At 36.5% G+C, this 22,239-nt stretch overlaps 1 protein-coding gene across 3 annotated transcripts in view; it reads left to right on the top strand.

Moving 5' to 3' along the window:
* The window catches only part of ARHGAP15 (Rho GTPase activating protein 15), a 653,192-nt gene that overhangs the window by 106,783 nt on the left and 524,170 nt on the right, over positions 1-22,239 (top strand). For all 3 annotated transcript variants that reach the window (XM_033231613.1, XM_033231614.1, XM_033231615.1), the window contains exon 5: positions 2,067-2,154. In XM_033231613.1, coding sequence (XP_033087504.1) covers positions 2,067-2,154 — 88 coding nt within the window. The remainder of the gene's footprint in view (positions 1-2,066; positions 2,155-22,239) is intronic.

Here is a 22,239-nt window from a genome sequence, read left to right as displayed (position 1 = left end):
AACAATGTTTCTCTTTTTCCTGTTTGGGGTCATCTATTATTATGACCCGAATGAAGAGAAGGCTATTGCTGCTTCAATTCACTCTTCTGCTGCGGGTACCTGAAAGAAGAAATGGGCACTAGGGCAAAAGGAAACGTCTGTGTGGTTTTCTTTCTGGGTTTTGTTTTTTCATAATTTAATTGAAGAATTGAGACTCTTCATTTAAAGACAAGTGGGTCCAAGAACACAGTGTTTGTATTTGGATGTTGAAAAATACACATTGTGCTTCTTGTGTGTCTGCTTATTCTGTTCTTTTTTTAACACAATGGTGTATCATTAAGAAAGCTCCAGGCATATAAGAGCAACCTAATTCTTTTTGTAAATATTAACCTTACTGAATCAAAGCTGTCCTTTCAATCAAGCTCTTAGTTTCTAAAAGGCAAGTGGAAATAAATTACACAAAGATCTTCAATAGTCATTTAAAAATATTTTGGTGTGGTTTTCTATTGACCTGAATAAAGTCTTTCCATAAACTTTTAAAAAAAAATCACTTTTGTAAAATGAATTCAACTATTTTGAAGTGAATGTTAAGCCGAAGCAAACTGCAATAATACACTCTAATGGGTAGAAGCTCATGGATATTAATCTCCTTAATATCTTTAGTATCTACAAAAGAGTGCCTTCATGACATGAACATATACATATTCTAACTACAGAAGCAATACGTGCTCAATGCAGAAAACTTGGTAAACACCGAGGAATACAAACGAAACTCAAAAGCCGCGATTTTACCACTTGATTTAATTATTGTCATATCAAGACTTTTTTCCAGGCCAAAGTTCAGTCATTGACACAATACATATGTATTTTGTGTCTATTCTGTCCAAGGCACCATGCTAAGCATTGGGGATACCTTTGTAGAGATGAACTGATTTCTAACATCTCGAGGCTCATTTCTTAATGTAGGATAGAGGTGAAATTTATGAAAAATATTTTTAAATTTATCATAAGTGATGTGAGAGGATGTCATGGAAGGCACATACGACAAAGCAATGTTTTGACTTCTAATTAATGGAATTAATAATCAGAAGGGAATGTATGGGTGAAGAAAATCCTAGGTAAATAGCACAGCACAGTTATAAACTACATGTATTATGGTCTAAATTAAAACATTCCTACATCAGTATTCTTCTACAGCATAGGGTTCATTATTCTGTTATATGGATGTATTATACGCAATTTATTTAACCAATCTTTTTATATATTTTATGTATGGAATTAACAAATAATGATGCAATTAATTTCTATGCACACAGACTCAGCAACTTGTGAGACTGTTTCTCTAGAATAAATTTAAATTCATAGGAATGGACATGTTTAGCCAAAAGATATACACATTTTTAGGGATTTTTAAAAAGCACATTTCCAAATTACACTCTAGAAAGGAAGCAACAGTCTGCATTCCCACCAATAGTGTATGAGAGAATCTATTTCCTACACCCTGATTATCCCTGGATGTTATCAGATGTTAGTTCTTTTATTCCTTGACAATTTGATGTACAAATAGGGAAAAAGCAAGTCACTATTTTTATTTGCATTTCGTTGATTTCTAGTAAGATTCTACATTATGAAAATATTTTGAATTAAGCAATGACACATGAGGCTGGTTAGTTTTTAAGACTGAAATACACTAAACCAATGAAGAGAAGAAATAATGAAGGATGGAAAGGGTTCTGATTCCTATTTTTACTTTGCTATTTTTGGTTTGCTGTAAAAACATAAACGTTTTATGGGAAGGATGCACATGGATACACAAAAAATGGATTTTTGGTAGTTGAAAAAGATTTTAGGTGGATCTATAAATTAAGAAACTCTTACTATAAATGCTATGCTTTTAAATAATTCCAGAACATCTTTATTATTACCCAAATTCCATACCACCTATAGATTTTAATAAAGAGGAGACTTTTAGGAAGATTGTTAAAAATAAAGATGGTCTCTACTCATTCCAAATGTTGCTCATACTGTATCTATAAATGATTTCTTCAACTGATAATGCTTTCTTTCCTTTTTATTTTTTTTCTAAGGAAAAACTGGTCTACTTCCTGGATTGTTCTTTCTAGTCGAAAAATTGAATTTTACAAAGAATCCAAGCAACAGGCTCTGTCCAATATGGTAAGTAATTCTCTGTTTCTATTGTTAAACACCTTTTCAGAAATATTGTAGAATTAAAAATTTGGTTTTATCAGAAATCACACTAAAACCTCCAAGCTACCAACATCTGAAAACAGATGGAGAAAATGACTAAATAAACTTTTAATCAGATGAAGGGAAAATAGAACTTAGTGTCTGTTTTATTAAGTGGTGCATTTGGAGAATAATCACAAAATGAGATGTATGGTGAGCGGCTATGTAGTAATGTGAAGGTAACACTTTAAATTAAGGTGCCATTTATAAATGCCTTATTCTTATTTATGAAATGATCACTAAATGCAGCTATTTGCTCAAATAATGTATCATAAAGTATGTTATAAAATGCATTAGTAATAAATGCTTAACGGATGATGCTATGGGAAGCTGTTTTAAAGAATATTATAAGACGTAAATCGTATTAAACCATGTATGTGCATCTTTAATACATGAATTTAAGTTGTTATCTAGCATGCTATAAAGTGCTTCAGACATTCATAAATAATAATAAACTGTTTATAAATGGCACCTTAATATAGGGTATTACCAATGAGGAAACACTCTAAATTAGCCAAGAGATTTTTTATCTTAGTCTAACTGTGACGTTCACTATATCCAGCTACTCTTTTTGAATTTTTCTATGACCCCATCTAATGGAGCTAATACAATTTCTGTGTCCTGTAGTTATTACAAAGTGAAATTTGTAGGGTTTCTCCATTGTACCTGGGAGAGGGCCTCACATATACTTACAAAGATTTGACAGTGATAGTAAGTAAGAGCAATTCGGAGCCAGTTACTGGGGCAATTCAAGCTCAAAACCTTGCTGCCCAAACACAAGAGCTGCCACAAGATGTAGGAGACAGTGGGCAGGCAACATATCTGACAGCCTCCTGATTAGGAAGGACTCCGGGCAGGAACTAACCTGCCACAGCCCATCGGCCTGATGGATGACAAGGAAAAGGGTCGCCTGGCAGGAGTTACCCACAATGAACTAATTTATATTTGGCAGGTAATAAAACGATGGGAAGTTCTTTGCTCTCCAGCCACTAGTTGTGTTTGCTATGTAATCCTCTTTAAATAGAAAATAGAAAGTCATTTGCTAAGAGATTTTTCTTAAAAGAAGATTTTAGTAAGAACAAAAGGTAGCATTTGGCTTGCTTCTGATGACCGCAGTAGCCTTTATCCCCAGTGGCTTGATGATTTTGGAGTCTCAGTGCTGTCCGATCTGTAAACTAATTATGAATAAATTTAAAATATATCTCAGTCCTTTGTATTTTTAGTTTAAACTGCCTCAGAAATATTTTTAGGGTTTTTTGTTTTGTTTTGTTTTTATTTTTGGCTAAAGTAAGGTTGAGATAATCTTTTTAAGGAAAATAAAGTACCCCTAAGGGCCAGGCACAAAACAACTTTCATCCACTTGCAGGTCCTTTGTCTTCCCTTTGAATGAGCTCTAAGGGGGACGTCGGGAGGGGAGGAAAGTCGCTGGCCTTGCTGAGTTTGGCTGCTGAAAAGATGATCTTCCCCTGCTGAGTGAGAAGAATTCCGTTGGGAAGAGAGTTTATGCAAATGTGTGGGATAATGGGAGAGATAAGATTCCATATTTTAAAGCATTTGGTTTATTTTTATTTTATTATTTTAATCTTTTTATACCAGGAGATAAAATTATCAGCTGTTACATTTTATACAGGTGAAAGAAAACTCCCTTTCTGATTGCAGGCAAACCTTGCAAGTTAGCTCACTAATTGCATGCCTCTTGTTCAACCTTCAGAACTGTTGTAAATTGACAATAGACTTGACTTGTAGAAGAAATTTGTTAACATTTTTCTGGCAGTCCTTATTTATGACTTCTGGCCCCATTTTTAATGCTTTTATGGTTTCTACCAGGCACTTATTGTCTTCAAAGTCAATTCAGAGCAGCAACTAACTGTGTTTTGTGGTAATGGGTAAGAGAATTACAGATTCATGTTTGTGCTGCATGAATTGACTTGCTAGTTAACTTCTTGGATCCATTTCTAACCCAGTATTAAAGGTCTAGTGTGATAGCCCACATTTACCAGTTCCAGTCTTAGAGAAACGATACAACCATTGCCAGGCCTTGATTAAAGATGCTGTGGTTTTATTTTGAAAGAGATTTATGCTCAAGTTTCTGAATTTCTCTTGCACCCCCTTAGACTTGTTCTGGTGTTGTTTATTGTGCTTCTGGAAAAAAGTCTGCCCCTTCCTCCTAGGGGTCAAGACAAGCTGCCTGAGTGAGTGCAGAATGTGATTTAAAAGAATCAACGGTATTTTAGTCCTTATACAAATGATCTTTAAGTGTTAATGCAGCAGTGAGGCAAGGCAACAAAACCAGCCAGAAAAGTTTTGAAGTTGGACTCTAGGGGATGTAATTCTATTTTTACCACTTAGAAGCTGATAACATTACTTACTTCTTTGAGCTTCAGAATCCTTACCTCTGAAATGGGCATAGTGATACCTGCCAACAGAATTAGTAAATAATGAAATGAATTAGTAAAAACAAATACATAATGACCAAAACAATTATTGTGCTTTATTATATCATATGCTATTAAATACAGAAATATAGCATATTCTGTAGTATACAATAAACAGTGGAATTATATTATTACATTAGTTTTGTACTTGACCTGATTCAGACATTTATAGAAGAGAGAATATACTAATTCAAGAAACTCCATCATGCATGACCTCCAAAAGAATGTATCCAGAAGTAGCATAAAACACTGTCTCAGAGCAATGACTAATACTGAAAATAAAGCCATCCATCCAGTTAGGGCTCTAGATTTTAACCTCCTGAAAGTCCATACGAAGTATCCCAGTGCCGCCATCTTCTCCCTTTGGTTCTTACCCTTGCTGTTTTCACATTTAATACAGCATGTTACAAAGTATTGTGCCTGACCCCACATTCTGTGTTTGTCTACTTTTCTTTCTCACTGAAGTTCTTCCAGTTCATATCTGTCTTAGTTAGGACTGCTATATCAAAGTACCAAAGGCTGGGTGACTTAAACCACACACGTGCATTTCACCCAGTTTTGGAGGCTGGGAAGTCCACGATGGAGGCACAGTGGATCTGGTGTCTGCTGAGGTCCTGCTTCCTCGTTTGCATCTGTCCTGTCTTCTCACTGTATCCTCACATGGCAGAGGGCAGAAAATGAGAGAGCAGACATTCATGTCTTTTCACATAAAGCCACTAATCCCATTCATGAGGGCTCTACCTTTATGGTCTAATTACCTCCCAAAGGCCCTGCCTCCTAATGACATCACACTGGGGTTTAAGGTTTCAATAAAGGAATTTTAGAGGAACACATTCAATCCATAACAATATCCAAGTCACATTTTTATCAAAAGCAGCCTTACTGTGCAAATAAGCACAGAATCACTTTGCTTATTTTCATAGAGATTCAGTGAGTCAGTGATAGAGAAGGAAGAATGACCTATTCTGTTCTTGTTTTATAAAAAGGACATTGAATCGTAACTGACCACCTACTATCATCAGCATTTTATAACAGAAAGGACATTATAAAATAACCAATCCAAAATATAGAAAGGATAAAATTATCAGAATAAAAGACACTCTTTACCAAAAAGGAAACTGTCCCCCTTATTTGCCTAACATACTCTCTCTTTTGCTCATCAGGGCAAGTGGATCTGGACTGACTGGTCCTCCAGTGAGGAGGAAAACCACTCGTGTCCCTAGATCCAGATTTCCTGAATTATGAAGGAAAGGATGGTGTTCGTATTCTCGTATTTTTAAATGTATTTTTATGTATAACTCACTTAAAAATCTTTAAAATATTATAAAATAATGCAGAAACCATTTAAAGTAAAATGTATAAAACATCTGTATGTATTTTTAATAGGTATTAATCAATCACCTACATAAGCACCACCCAGGACGAGATATAGACCCTGCCAGCCCTTCAGAAGCCCCAACCCCTATCAGTTGTCCCTTTGTCATCATAGCCTCTTCCCTTCTCTGGAGTTAGCCACGAACCTGTGTGTTAGTCATTATTTTGTTGCCTTTCATTATTTTCCCACCTATAGCTATATACCTTAAAAATATAATTTAGGTATTTTTTAATTCATATAAAGGGAATCCTAGTGTATGTTTCTTTTGTTTCTTGTTTCTTTCACTATGTATTTATTGTTTTTTCTGTCCTTTAATATTTTATCATTCCATTTTTTTCTTTACTAGTTTGGGAGGATACACTTTGTTTCTGTTCTGTTAGTATAGTTAACCTAGGAATACAGCATTAGTACTTATCAATGAATAAAGCTAGTGTGAGATCCTTTACCTTCTACGAAGATATTACCTTAGAATATTTTTAATCAATTTATCCCTTTCTCAATGTATATGTTATTACCATCTGGTGTTTTAATTTTTTAAATACCACTAGACATTATCATTCTCTTTTATGGAGTCAATGTTTGTTTACATTTGCCTAATATTTGGTGCATTCTTTGCTATTTATTTCTCCATGAACCTTGGACTTGCTTTCTAGGATCACTTTTTCTTCTGCTTGAAATACATTCTGAGAAATTCCTGTGCTAAGGGTCTTGCAGGGACAATCTGTCTCGTAGTCTGCTTATTTCAAAAAAAAATCTCTATTTCTCCCTCATCCTAGAAATATATATTCTCTTTGAATATAGAATTTTTAGTTGGTAGTCATTTTCAGTCAGCATGTCAAAAATATCATCACACTGTCTTTTGTTTTCCATTCTTACAATCAAATCACCTGTTCACACAACTGCTCTTTTCTGATTGCTCATAATATTTTTCTCATTACCTTTGTTTTTCTACAGTTTCACCATGATGCATACAGATGTCAGTTTCTTTTCATTTTTCCTGCCTGGATTGTTATGCTCCTTAAAATTATTTATTGCTGTCATTAATATATTTCAGAAAATTTCCGATAGCTATCTTTTTTTTTTCTTTCTTTCTTTTTTAGACAAAGTCTCACTGTGTCACCTAGGCTAGAGTGCAGTGGCATGATCTTGGCTCCCTACAACCTCTGCCTCCTATGTTCAAGCAATTCTCAGCCTCAGCCTCCAGAGTAGCTGGGATTACAAACATGCACCACCATTCCTGGCTAACTTTGGTATATTTAGTAGAGATAGAGTTTCACCATGTTGGCCAGGCTGGTCTTGAACTCCTGACCTCAAGTGATACACCTGCCTCAGCCAACCAAAGTGCTGGGATTACAGGTGTCAGCCACCGTGCCAGGCCCAATGGCTATCTTTTCAAATGTAGCCCCTTTTATATTCCCTCTCATCTCCTTCTAAACCTTCAGTTAAACCCATGTTAAATTTCTCACTGTATTCTCTAAATGCCTTACACTCTTATTTTTCTTATATTTTTGTCTTTCTGAGCTTCATTGCAAATAATTTCCCTTTAGGTATCTTCCAGTTCTTCATTCTCCTTTCATAATGAACATTAAGCTTTTAATTTCAATTATCATAATTTTTAGTTCTAGAATTTTGTTTCTTTTAAAAATGTACTATGTATATTGAGTTAATTTTTTCCTGCAGGTATTTTTTAAGACTATTTTATTTTGTTGTAACTAGGAGGAAGTGTTGTTTTATAATCTGTATTTTGTGATTCTAACATCTACATTTGTGTCAGTATGTTTCTGCTGGTTCTTACTCATGTTGCTTTGTTTTCTTGTATGTCTGGTTATCTTTGACTGTGTGCTAATCATTGGTATTGAAATATTATCATGGGAGGCACTTTGAGGCCTAGGATAAATGTGTCCTACTCCATATTATTTTAGATTTTTCTCGTGAGGTTTGGGACCTTCCCAGAGACTGACTATCTCAACCTAAATAAACAGTATAAAACTCTCCAATTATGTCTACATAATACGAGGGCCGTAGCTATCCTGCCACTTCTCAGGGACAAGATTGTGCCTCATTTTTTCTTATTTTCTTATTTTGCATTGCTTATCTACCAAAACAGTCTTCTTTATATTTGTTTGGGTTTGGAGAAAGGCAACAAGTTTAATATTGGTTCTCCCTTATTCTTTATAACACTTCAGCCAGGACCTTGCTCCATTATTCTGGGTTTGATTGACCAAAGCTCAAATGTGTAGCATGAACAAATGACCTCAGGAAAAATGCAGTTATGTTACTTCGATTTTCAGCTTCCCTCACTGACTTCATATTTCCACCCCTAAAAAATATTTACGGTGGCAATCCCACTGCCTTTTCATATTTTCAATTCTTTTAAGGAGTAATTTTAAATAGAAACATTTTATCCAGCATTTTTATTGTTTTCAGTGGGAGAGTTGATCCAAAAACATAGCTTCTCATTACAATCTACCTCACTTTAATTTAAGTATGCATTTGGTTAATCAAGTTTGTGCTATTTATATAAATCTTGGTGGGAAAAGACTTCATAAGAATATGTATTGAAATTCTACAATGAACAGCTTGCTCGTTAGGGCTACATATAAGGCATAGAGATATAATCAAGATATAGTCTTTGCCTTATAAAATCTCTGCCAAAAAATAGGGTGAGATGAAATAAGAAACATAGTAGAGGTTTTTTTTTTTTTTTTTTTTTTTTTTTTTTTCCTGAGATTTTGAAGAAGGCGAGCTCACATCTGTGAAAGATTTGAATTGGGCCTTGAAGGACAGTTATAATTTGAATATGTGGAGATTTGTAGGGAGGGAGTGCAGGGGGATAAAAAACATGAACAATGGCATAAAACTGAGAATGGGCAGAGTCTGTGCACAGCAAAGAGAAATGAATTTTTGGTTTGGTTTGAAGATAGGATAAAAGAAAAGCATTGAGAAGAGTATCATGACCTGAGATTTGCTATGAGGGACAAATGAGTTTAACAAGTTGTGTTAGCGTACTCCAGGTGTCTTCATTCTGGAATAATCTGTCATGGCTATTATTTTAACAAACATACACTGAAGAGCAGTACTAGTCAGTGTTATGTGTCTTAAAAGAGCCAGGCCTACTGTAGGGCCAAAGCAAGAGAGGATGTTCATTCTTCAAGGATCTTCATCTCATTTACTGCAGAAGTGAAAACTGTTTCCTCAGAAGCACCCACATTTAGTGTTTGTTTCATCTGGTGCTAAAGAAGTACTAGAGAATCAGGAGTTGTCTGTTTGATTTATCTTCTCAGACCTTGACTCACATTCCTTGTATTTTTTGGATACGCTTTCCTATTTTGGTATTAGTGAAGTATTTCAATTGACTCTAGCACTTCGTTTGCAGTTTGACTCCTAAGTACCTGCTGTACTTCGTAATTTTAGAGCTTCTGCTTGAAGTGTTCGGGAGGCACCTGACCATGTGCATGGGATTTGGCAAATCTCCATTTTTGGTTAAACAAAACCCATTTGATGGATTGCGTCATAGAAAAGAAGCTCTGCAATTTAGAACATCCACTCATTTATTCTATCAACAGTTAACAACTCCTACCAGGTGTCACATAATTTTTTTCTTCTTGTTTTGTTCTTATCTTAGGGGCAACAGAAACATTCAAATGAATAATATATGATCCCTGCTCTTAAAGTACTCACCACATGGTAAAAGAGACATAATTTCATATAGGTTTATTATAATAAAACCATGACTAAAGTGTTAAAAAATATTAGACAACATGCTGTGGAACCATAGATTTAGCTATAGCTGGTATTTTTTCAGAGAAACTACCATTGCAAATAATGTTCAGTTTATGTATCTCTCCTTTTGTTCAAATATTACCGTTTGAGATTATTATATCAAATATTATTGAGCATCTCTTATGTTTTTTTTTTTTTTTTTTTTTTTTTTTTGAGGCGGAGTCTTACTCTGTCTCCCAGGCTGGAGTGCAGTGGCCGGATCTCAGCTCACTGCAAGCTCCGCCTCCCGGGTTTACGCCATTCTCCTGCCTCAGCCTCCCCAGTAGCTGGGACTACAGGCGCCCACCATCTCGCCCGGCTAGTTTTTTGTATTTTTAGTAGAGACGGGGTTTCACCGTGTTAGCCAGGATGGTCTCGATCTCCTGACCTCGTGATCCGCCCGTCTCGGCCTCCCAAAGTGCTGGGATTACAGGCTTGAGCCACCGCGCCCGGCCGCATCTCTTATGTTTAAGTCAGTATGATAGATTTTTAAGTCACTCTGATAGGTGCACTGAAAGATAAAAAAAATGAACCAAACTGAAACAAATAGAAAGTATGGCTTTAGATTGAGTGTAGTGAAAAAATGGATGTTGGTAGTTGTCCTAAAATGGCATGAACAAGACATGGGGTTGTTTTATGATAACTCAGAGAAGAGTGTGATTGCTTCCATTTGGATAGGATTTGAAATATATTCATGGGGGAAGTGACATTTGAGCACATTTCTGAAGGATGAATAGGATTTTGATATAAAAGGGGGCAAAAGATATTTTATGTACTAATAAGAAAGTAATTAATAATGAAATATGGAACATTCTTTTTTTGTTGTTTATTTTACAGATGTATATTGATCTCTTGCCTTCTTCCATGCACTGTGTACTAGTCACTGTTCTTGAAATGTTTTAATGGGGGTTCCCTGAGGCCTAGAGTGAATATTTCCTAGTCCAGACTATTTTGTGTTTCTTCTATAAGTTGCCTGGGAGTGAGGAATAGCTTCAAACTAAGTTAAGGAACAGCATTGTGGAACAGCAAGCAGTGTAATTTGGTTAGAAAGTCAGTGTGGAACTGGTTTATGAAAGACCTTGAACAGGATTGGGAGAAGAGATCATTTCATTCTGTAGGCAATGTAACCAATATGAAATATTCTCAATTTCTCAATTAAGAGAGACTCGGAGTTTTCAGATGTTTGGGGAATTTATATATATATATATAGAGAGAGAGAGAGAGAGAGAGAGAGAGAGAGTCTGTCTTAATTTTATATATGTATAATTTAAAAACACATGCAGGACTTGGTAAATTATCTGAGAGACATGTTCTAAAAATTTATGCAAATAGATGTGAGCAATAAGGCCTGAGCTCTTACGACAGAGAAAATTGTAAAACGGCTGTTTGTCATCATTTTGGCTCAATGCATTTAGTAAATCACAGGACATCTTTTCACTGACAAAATATTTTGATATTCTCATATGTCTCTGACCTCCAACAGTATGGTCATTTCTAAAGAAGTTCTAGTGCAAAGTGAACAAGCAGAGCTATTCATCTAAGGAGAGCTAAAAACATGCTGTCCTAAGAACTAGGTGTTCTCAGTGAGCAATGGTTGCAAACCTAGTGGTGTTTTCATCTGACTCCAGAATATCTGTTTAGTGTCACACCCTACTTAAACAAAACTAACACTCAGATGCTGTGGAACTCATTCTCATCAATTGGGTGGATGAGAGCCACTGTTTCTATTGTATTCATCACATACTGCTCAGAAAATTTAGTGTCATTTTGATATAAATTCAAGAACATTGTAAACATTTTAGGGAATATTTTCCTCCTAAAATTGTGTGGTTCTAAAGCCAGTATATTCAGTAGAAAGCCTATATGTTGGCTGTGTAAGGGACTTTTTTGTTACTCTTATGTTTTTTGTTTTACATTGTACTAATATGTATTTTTAATCAGAGCCAACAACTGGCAATTTTTACTTTTTAAAAATTATATTTTGGCATTTTACATTTAAGTCTTTAATCCATCTTGAGTTAATTTTTGTATATGGTGTAAGGAAGGGGTCCAGTTTCAATTTTTGGCACATGGTTAAGCCAGTTCCCCTAGCACTATTTATTAAATAAGCTATAAAAACCCTAGAATGAAATCTAGACAATACCATTCAGGACATAGGCACAGACAAAGATTTTATGATGAAAATGCCAAAAGCAATTGCAACAGAAGCAAATAGTGACAAATGGGGTCTAATTAAACTAAAGAGATTCTGCACAGCAAAAGTAACTATTATCAGAGTGAACAGACAACTTTCAGAATGGGAGAAAAAAATTGCAATCTATTCATCTGACAAAGTTCTAATACCCAGAGTCTATAAGGAACTTAAACAAATGTACAAGAAAAAAAATAAACAACCCCATTAAAAAGTAGGCAAAGGATGTGAACAGACACTTCTCAAAAGAAGACATACATGTAGCCAAAAAACATATAAAAAAAGCTCAACATCACTGATCATTAGATAAATGCAGATCAAAACCCCAATGAGATACCATCTCGCACCAGTCAGAATGGCAATTATTAAAAAGTCAATAAAGAACAGGTGCTGATGAGGTTACAGAGAAAAAGGAACACTTTTATACTGTTGATGGGAGTGAAAATTAATTTAATCATTGTGGAAGACACTGTGGTGATTCCTCAAAGACCTAGAGGCAGGAATATCATTTGACCCAGCAATCCCATTACTGAGTATATACCCAAAGGAATACAAATCATTCTACTATAAAGATACATGCACGTGTATGTTCATTGCAGCACTGTTTACAATAGCAAAGACATGGAGTCAACCTAAATGCCTATCAATGATGGACTGGATTAAGAAAATGTGGTACATGTGGACCATGGAATACTGTGCAGCTATTAAAAGGAACAAGATCATGACCTTTGCAGGGACATGGATGGAGTGGAAGTCATTATCCTTAGCAAACTAACACAGGAAGAGAAAAACACACTTATATGTGGGATCTGAATGATGAGAACACATGGACAGAGTGTGGGGAACAACAAATACTGGGGCCTGTTGGAGGGAGTGGTGGGGGGAGGCACAGCATCAGGAAGAATAGCTAATGGATGCTGGGCTTAATACCTTGGTGATGGGATGATCTGTGCAGCAAACCACCATGGCACACGTTTAGCTATGTAACAAACCTGCACATCCTGCACATGTACCCCTGAACCTAAAAGTGAAAGAAAAAAATTGTATTTTTAAAAGGTACAATGTGATGTTTTGGTGCATGTATACATTGTGGAATGATTAAATCAAGCTATTAACATATCCATTACCTCATTTTTTGTGTGTGATGAAAATATTTAAAATATAATCAGTGATTTTTAAATATATAGGATGTTATTATTAACTATAGTTACCATGCTATACAATGGATCTCTAGAATTTCTTTTTCTTGTCTAATAGAAATTTTCTACACTTTAAGCAACATCTCCCCATACCTTTCCCCCAAACCCCCAGGCCCTGGTAAGTACTATTCTGCTCTCTGCTTCTATGAGTTTGATGTTATAAAAATTTTACTTTTAAAAACAGAAAACTTTTCTAAGGCATTTAATGAACTATTAACTTTTCCAAACCACTCATTCAGCCATAACCTTGGAAGCAAAAATGGGCAACATAAAAGGCCTCATCAAAATAATTGGTTTTCAGCCTGGCCCACATATTGAGACCCTGTCTCTATGAAAGTTATTTTAAAAAATTAGTTGGGTGCAGTGGCCCACGCTTATAATCCCAGTACTTCGGGAGCCCAAGGCAGATGGATCACCTGAGGTCAGGAGTTTGAGACTAGCGTGTTCAACATGGAGAAACCCCATCTCTACTAACAATACAAAAAGTAGTTGGGTGTGGTGGCACACACCTGTAACCTGAGCTACTTAGGAGGCTGAGGCACAAAAATTGCTTGAACCCAGGAGGTGGTGGTTGCAGTGAGCCGAGATCCCATCACTGCCCTCCAACCTGGGTGATGGAATGAGACTCTCTGTCAAAAAAAAAAAAAAAAAAATAGCCATACATGGTGGTCATGCACCTGTAAGTCCAGCTACTTAGGAGGCCGAAGCAGGAGGATCACTTACACCCAGGTGTTTGAGGCTGCAGTGAGCTATGATTAAGTCACTGCACTATAGCCTAGGCAATAGAATGAGACTCTGTCTCTAAAAAAATAAAAATAAAAAATAAACAATAATTTGTTTACTTTTACAAAATATTGTTTACTTTCAATATGAGTAATGAACACACACATTAATTAAATAATGCAATATATCTAATGCTCATTCACTGTAGTATGACTTTAACAAAATGAACTTATTGTGTTAAAATGATGTGATTTAGCAAAAAGATGAAAATAGTTTCAATCAGAAAGCTATTCATGAATTATTGAGTATTCCATGCAAAATGAATATGGAATGATTTTATTTTTGTAGAGTGAGTATTGAGCCCTTATTCAGACCCCTGCTTAAGAAGATCATGAAAAAATGGAGGGGCAAACAAGATCTATCAGCCTTAGACTAATGAAGGCATTTTAAAATCTCTGTTTAATCATTTAATTATCATAATAGTAGTATTCTTGCCACATCAGCATGGTTATCATTGATGAAGTATGTTAGTATAGCTGTAGATTGCACCATCATATGGACTCATCATACATTTAATAATTAGAAAAAACAAGTTACAGTTCAAAATCTGGAGGATAATGGGTAGAGATGGAAATACAGAGAAGAAAAAAAGGGAATTAAAGTCCCGTGTTTTATTAATGTAAACTTTGTAAGGAAAAAAATCAAGTGATCGATATTGCTATAAATGAAGCCATGTTCTCTGGTTATATTTTTTTCAAGTTTTGGCCATTAACTATAATAAATTCTGTATCTTACATAATTTTTAATAACCACAAAAATCCATGACATTGACAGGATTCTTTATAAATGGATCAGAGCTTACTGTCCCTCAATAAACCTCACCTTAGGCTCTCTCAGAAAACTATTTTAATTATGAAGCTTGTCTCTCTGTGGTTTATCATTTTGGTCAATGAAATGCATCTGTTTTAGAGCTTGCATTTCTCTAAGATAAAATGAGCTTTCACCCCACAGTGCATTTTTTAATTTATAGAGTATATGTATAGTCTTTCTTAAAAATTCACTACTAAATTGAAATGCTCTGAGAAGCAGTATCACATTAGGTAGAAATAGGGGCTTTCAAGTCAGATCACCTGGGCTAGGAATCGCAGGTTCATGTTTTACTTGCTGCTCTAGTTTATTTTCAAATGTTAATGATAAACTTGATTTTCACATATTTCTTGGCTATCTCAACTGCAATATGAGATTAACAAGGGTGACTATCTCATAGAACCATACGTGAGAAAATTGATGCAATGTGCCTGACACAGAGCAAACATACTAAATCTTAATTGTATTTATAGTTGTCGTTATTATTACGTGAAGCAATAGAGTACAGTTGTTAGGAGTAGTGGCAGATGAGGGAAGGGTAAAGGGAGAATGTGGGAAAGATCTGCATGTGCCTAGAAGTCTTTTTGCTCACATTCCAGTGGTGAGAATGAATAATTGGCCACATTCTGATGCAAATAGGGCTGGAAATAAAGTGTTCAGCTGGCGAGCTGGCTCCCAGTGACAACTAAAGGTGCTTGAAGAGGGACCACAGCACACATTTTGGTGGAGAGCGATTCGCCTCTGCCACAGTGAGAGCAACATCAGTTATCTCAATCCTGGTTTTCTGGAAGACAAAGCCTGAATTAAGAGCCAGGCTTTATTTGGGAGGTACAAATCCAGGACACAGAGAGTGAAGTGAAAAGGAAGTCAGGCCAGAAATGATGGGGAGTAGTACAGGGATGTTACCATGTTGGCTCCCCTCTACAATGAGCTTCAAAGAGACAGAGAGAAAAGGGGCTGCAAGTACACTGGTGAAAGCTTAAAGCAATCTATAGGAGGAAGGGAGCAGACGAAGGAAAAGGAATTTATCTCCCATATTTCTTCCCATTTCCTGTACTTTTCCCATTTCCTGAACTTTTGGTTAAATTTCACCACCCAGAGTCTTCACTTGCCTGCATCAGTTGGACCTGCCTCAGCCTTGGGAGGCTACTCAGAAAGCCAGGTCCCTCACCCTGCAAAGTGGCATTTCATCTAAAGTAGGAAGTAGTGGAAGGAGCCAAAGGCCCCTCTATAATCTGGCAGGCTGGGGGGGAAGTCTGGCATTCCAAGAAGGTGACTGGTCATTCTCGAGAGGTGGACTGCATTGCCCAGGCAGAGATGGTCATCTACAGGGACAGCTGAGGTTGACTGAGTGGATGACAGTCTAAGGGGAAACTCTGAGGAGGCACCTGAGACATCAAAAGTGTACCCAAGCTATTCACCTTGCAGAAATAAATTACCTTTTTAATATAATGTAAATGTAAAACTGTATCAGTTGAGAACAAAATAAACTAAGTAGAAGCGATTATATTTATTCCAGCAAGATTTGGATTCAGAAACAAATGCAGTAGGTGCTCATTTCTTGAAAAGTATAGAATACTTTCTCCTCAAAAGCAAACAAAAAGCACATAACATTCTAGTGCCCACAATCACTAACAAAGGTTTATTTTTCTGAAAACGTGGTTTGATTTGGTCATGTAATATACTGAGAAATTTCACTGTAGAAACAATTTCTGTTATTATTAACATCATTTATATTCATATACATAAAACTCACATCTTATAATCAAAGTATCCTCTTTTATGTTGACAGGGGCCATACTTTAGACATTAATAAGATCAGGTATCCATTCAGTCCTCTTTCCTGAATCATTTTGCCCAAATGAGAATATATAAATGAGTTTTATCCTCCTCCATGAACAATTTTCCAGAATCAAAACCAGTTATGTGATAAAACTTAATTCCTCTAAACAGATTTTGTGTTTCGTGTTTCAAAATGATAAGGACAATCTGAGTCTATATTCTGGAATAGCAATTAATCCAAAATAAAAAATGGCGCTAATAACCTATTTCATAAAATCTGAGCTTTGTCTCTCTTTTTGAACCACATCTAGTAATAAGGGTATAAGGCTGTGCGGTCAAATGATTTGTGGCCTGCGTATATGCCCAATCTTCATCATGGAAGCTATCATCAAGCTAAAGAGCATCTGGCCTTTGATATTTTCTTAATATACATTAAAAGACTATGGACCCCAAATATCCCATAAAGAAAAATGGGAAACTTAATCCCACAGGTTTAATCTAAGTCAGAGAAAAAAATATTACAGAGAAAATACTCTGTTAGCTGTTATTGGGAAATGGTGAAGATAGACGAAAAGAATAATAAAAATCAGAAGTGCGAGAGACCTAGGGTCAATTTTTAATGACTTCACATTCCTCTAAAAAAGAGGCTTTTATGTTTTATTGTCCAAAAGCAGTAACTCTTAAATAATTCTATTTAAATATTTTAAAAATCAGTTATTTCTATTTTAAGTTCACCCCAGAAGAGATATGGTGTGTACATTCTTAGATTTAAATTCATATTTAGTCATTTTTTAAAAAGTGTATTTTTATAATGATGTACAATATGATCCACTGGCATCGTGCTGTTCATTAGCAGACTTTTTCTTGTGTTTTATAGCTGTAGAATCAGAAATATGTTTTCTATTAAAGGATTCTTTAATTTCAGGCTTCTTGAATAAAATCTTGATTGTCTTCCAAATAAATTCTACAACTTTACTGAACTACTTATTCCAATATTTAACATTTAAATACTGAGAAGTTTTTCTTCTAATAATCTCTATTCCCTAAAACTGTTCTTCAGGCATAGGTCTTTCTGCTGTAGCTTTGTGAAAATGAACTACTTATTAGGATCATTTTTACACAGTCCTCAAGCTATTTATTCTAGTTTTCTCTTTTTAAAGTGAATATATTTATTATTACCAATAACTTTGGTTTTTTTCTGTCATACTTTTGAATTTACCCCAAATCTCTATTAGCTTTGATTGTACCAGATAATCAGTTCTTAAAGTCGGTATGAAATGAAAATATTATCCTGTAACCACTTACATACTTCTCACTTTGTAAACTGTCACTCTGAGATGTATTATTTATTTTTATTTGTTAATGCATTGGAATCAACCCCGATATTTTCCATTGTCATTCTTTATACAGTTGCTCAATCATTTCAATAGTTCACAAATATCTGTTGAACACTTATTTGGGGCCACTTTGCTAGATTCTGGAAGAATAAAGAACCATAAGACAAACCCCCTTCTCTTACTGGATAGCTAGGGGAAAAAATCACACCAAAAAGGAGTAGCAATGTGTGAGTAACAAGAGTTGTAACACAGTATGTTTCAAATAGGAGAAACGGTGGAAGGAGTAAGTGACTACCTGCAGAGGCGAAATTCTCCCTGTGGATATTTTTATTTTTTTAAGTTGTGTCATGAAAATGAGCAAGATTACGGCAGATGGCAGGCAAGCAGGGTAGATTGAAGAGAGAGATAAATGTATTTCAGATGAAAAGAATGAATGCATACTCAAATCCCAAATGTCTGGCATTGTGAAAACACATTGCATTTTGGAAACTGCCATGGATGTAGCGTAGCTGGTGTGAAGAATGGGAGAATGCATAGAACCGAGAGGGATGGTTGGAGGAGGACAGAAAGGAGCTCGTATACCTTACCAAAGGATTTGGACACTACCACATAGATAAATGTTCCACAATGTGAGGTTTGTGTCTTAGAGAGAAAACAAAGTCAAAATACAGAGAATGTATTGCAAGAGTTTTGGCCACAGAGGCAAGAGGTAGAAGAATTCTGGTGAGAGAAAATAAGAACTCTACTGAGGTTAGGGTCATGAGATGGAGAAAAAGGAGCTAATTCCAGAATTTGAGACTGTGCCTTTTGATTATGGATGGTGAAAGAAAGGAGGGAGTTAAGAAACTTTCAGGTGAAGGGAGTGAAGGGATTAAGTAAGATAAGCAATGGAGAAAAGGAGGCAGGTGGGAGAAGAAGATAATGATTTCACTGAGGTGTCTGTGCTACACTCTCATGATAGTGTAGAAAATATAATTCTGACACATCAGAGTGAGCTGGGGGCCAGAGGCACCCATCGAGGGGTCAACATACGGCAGGTGATGGGGCAAGACTAGGGGCAAGACCAAAACCCATAGGAATCACATGAGTGAGGAGAAATGATGAGGGCCTAGAATGCTAAACCTGGGGTTACCAACATTTGGAAAGTGGGAAGAGGAAGAGTCAGTGGAAGAAACTGAAAGGGAAGAGTACAAAAGGTGAAAGAAGAATTTAGAGAAAAAAATGCTTCCATAGCCAAGAAACAAGAGGACTCTAAGGAGTAGGGCCAACAGAATCTAAGAGTGCAGAGTTCAAGTAAGATGCAGATGGGAAACAAGGCATCAGATTGTTTTTGTTGACCTTAATGGTTAAGACATTTTAGAAAAGTCAAAGAAGGAAGTAAACATCAGGCTACAGTATTGAAGAAGAGAATGGAGTCTGAGCAAACAGAGAACATGAATTGAGGAGAAGGATGAATCTGGCAATAATGGAAAGGAATAAAGTGAGATTGAGAAAAAGTGAGAGTGTGGAGTTGATGCTTGCTTTTCTTCTATTTTTTTTCTTTATAAACAGGGGTGATGAATATGGTTAGAGGCTGAAGATATAATCTATTTGTGAGGGAGAAAGTAGAAGGAAATGTGAAATTATTATTCTTGGACAACTCAGGAAATGAGGGACAAGACTGGATGAAATTAGGAACTAGAGACAAATAATCCTTGGGCAGAAGGAGTAACTCTTCCTCTGAGGCAAAGCAGGACATGCCTTGCGAGTCCTTTCTGTGCTTTATGGTACTGACAGGTCAGGTAATTTGACACTCACAGAGGCCACTGTCCTGCCAAGGTATGGTAGTTTATTAGACTGATGCGCCAGTCACAGCCCCAGAATTCTGGGGCCAGAAGACTGAGTGGGAAATGATGACACAAGGAAAAAAATAGAAAATGTGAATTATTATTCTTGGTCCTGAAAAAGACGTTGATTTTTAGGTGAACTAGTAGGAGGAAAAGATGAGTGTGGAGCGGAGGCCATGGATTCCATTGTGATCAAAACCCTAGAACTTGGAATCTGATAAAAGTAAATTCATATCAACTCAGGCACTTTTTAAGTATATGATCTCATGTCAGGCACTTGGCCACTCTCTGCTTAGGTTTCTTCATGTGTAAGTTGAAAGCACTGGTAATATTTTCACAAGATTGTTGTAAGAAGTAAATGAGAAATCAATATTAAGCTTTCAGAGTACAATAGACGAAGCTATCATTAAACTTTATGTTTGTTTGTTTATTTGGATTATACAGACTAAGTATGAAAGTGGGAAGAGTAGTGACTGTTCTAGCACAAGGGCTATGATCTCCATGAAGTCAGAACAAATCATTTCGTGGGGCAGACTTATAAGGGCTGAAGCTCTCAGAGAGCAGTGTCAAGAGGAAGAAGAGAAAGTGACTAGGAACACATACAAAGTTTGCTAAGCACAGTCAAAGGTCCAGCTGAAGAAGGTAGACATTATTTGTAATATTGCTACCCTAAGTAGTCAAAAGTTATTTCTCCAGTATTCGGGGATATGAGGAATATTATGGAGGGGCAAGCAGATGAGAGTGATATCCTTGGAGGAGAAGGCAGGTGGAGGGGGTGGTTGAAGTAACTGTGGAATCAGGAATATAAGCCTGGACATGAAAGGAAGTGAAGCCAGGAAGGAATTCAGAGACTGGGAGATTGCACAAAGGTCGATTATTTTAATAGCATCAGAAACACACATAACAGGGTGGGGGTAAGAAAATCTCCAAAAATGGAATCTGTCAGATGAGCAGCAGAATGAAAATCACTGAAGTGAAGACAAGGTGAAGCAGTGAGATTGGAAGGAATGCAAGAGACAGGGCAAGTCCTGGAGAGGATAGCCACAGACAGGGGTTAGATTGTGATTAAACCTGTGCCAGGTGCTGTGGGATTTGCCTTAGGAGGCTGTAGGGTAAACACACCTGATAGCAATAGCTTAAGAATCTCCTTGGAATGACCCTCTATGGCAGACACACCTGAACGTGTGTTTCAAGCTAGGGAATCCAGGAACAGCTAACCTGGAGATTTGTTCCTTGTCCATGAGGAACACCTGAGCCCTCATTCAGTCTCGTAGATCACAGGCCGCACAGGTGAATGAGGCTCTGAGGTTTGGGGGGGCGGCGGATGAAGGTTGCCAGGTGGAGGTACTTAAAGGGAGGGTGTTAAGTGAAAATACTATATAAACTGCATGCTGGTAGCAAGATGTTGTGATTTTCCTGCCCACCCCTCCACCGCTGGGGTATGTGGTTACGTTGTCCAGCCCGCTGCCACTGGTGTATTCCTGTACATGAGATGGTTCTCCTGTCCAAACTGGCACCACTAGCCTCTTTCCCCAGTATTTAAACCCTTCGTAAAATCCCATATCTTGTTTGCTGGTTCTGGGTCTCATCTTTGGCCTCTTGAACCTCAGTCCTATTGGGGTTAATAAGGATTCAGCACAACAGATACTGATGAGAACGTTTTGAGATTGACAAAGCTAGATGATGAGAAAACTGTAAAAGTTTAGACTGCTTTTACCCACAGGTTTCCTTTAGCTCTATAGCATATGGAGTTTGTAGATAATTATACAAAAATCTAAAGCTAATGTGAGTTTTTTTCAAGGAAGAGTCAGTATCTCCCTTATCCCTGGAGTTCAGGGAGCCCAGCACAGTGTGTAACACATTGACACATAGTAGGTGTGAAATAAATGTTAATTGAGTGTGTAATATCACATTCAATCCAAATATGAGTCCATTAAACCATTTCTCACTTTTCCAAATCACAAACCAAAGACTGCTTAACCATTTAAAAAATACAAATCTTAATTGCTGTAAAATTGGGAATTTTAAGACACTAAAGTCTTCCTTCCAAAGCACAAAAGCTAGTTGCATTTTGGTATTTTTCCTTCATTCATGAATTCAGCAAATATTCATTGAACAACAACTATGTGCCAGGCACTGTTCCATACATTGGGAGAAACAGTAGAGGAAAAGGCAAACAAGGCCCTAGCTCAGGGAGCTTAATTCTAGTGGGGGAAACACAGACAGTCAGCATATAAAAATATATATGTTAATTTCAGTTAGGAGGAGGGCTGCAGTGAAATTAAAACAAGTAGTGGGATGGAGAGTAACCAGGAGTACTGGAGTACAGCTCTTTTATATATAAGACGGTCAAAGAAGACCTCTGACAAGGTGACATTTAACTGGGAACTGAAGGATAAGAAGGAGCCAGCCGTGTGAAGATTGGGAGGTATTCCAGGTAAACAGGTGGTGTAAAGGACCTACGGCAAGATCAAGTTTAACAGAGAAGGACAAAAACAAGATGAATATGTCTGTTC

This window comes from Trachypithecus francoisi, unplaced genomic scaffold (assembly GCF_009764315.1).
Source record: "Trachypithecus francoisi isolate TF-2019V2 unplaced genomic scaffold, Tfra_2.0 Lachesis_group13, whole genome shotgun sequence".
NCBI classification, from domain to species: Eukaryota; Metazoa; Chordata; class Mammalia; order Primates; family Cercopithecidae; genus Trachypithecus; species Trachypithecus francoisi.
This window is presented reverse-complemented; position numbering and strand designations above follow the sequence as displayed.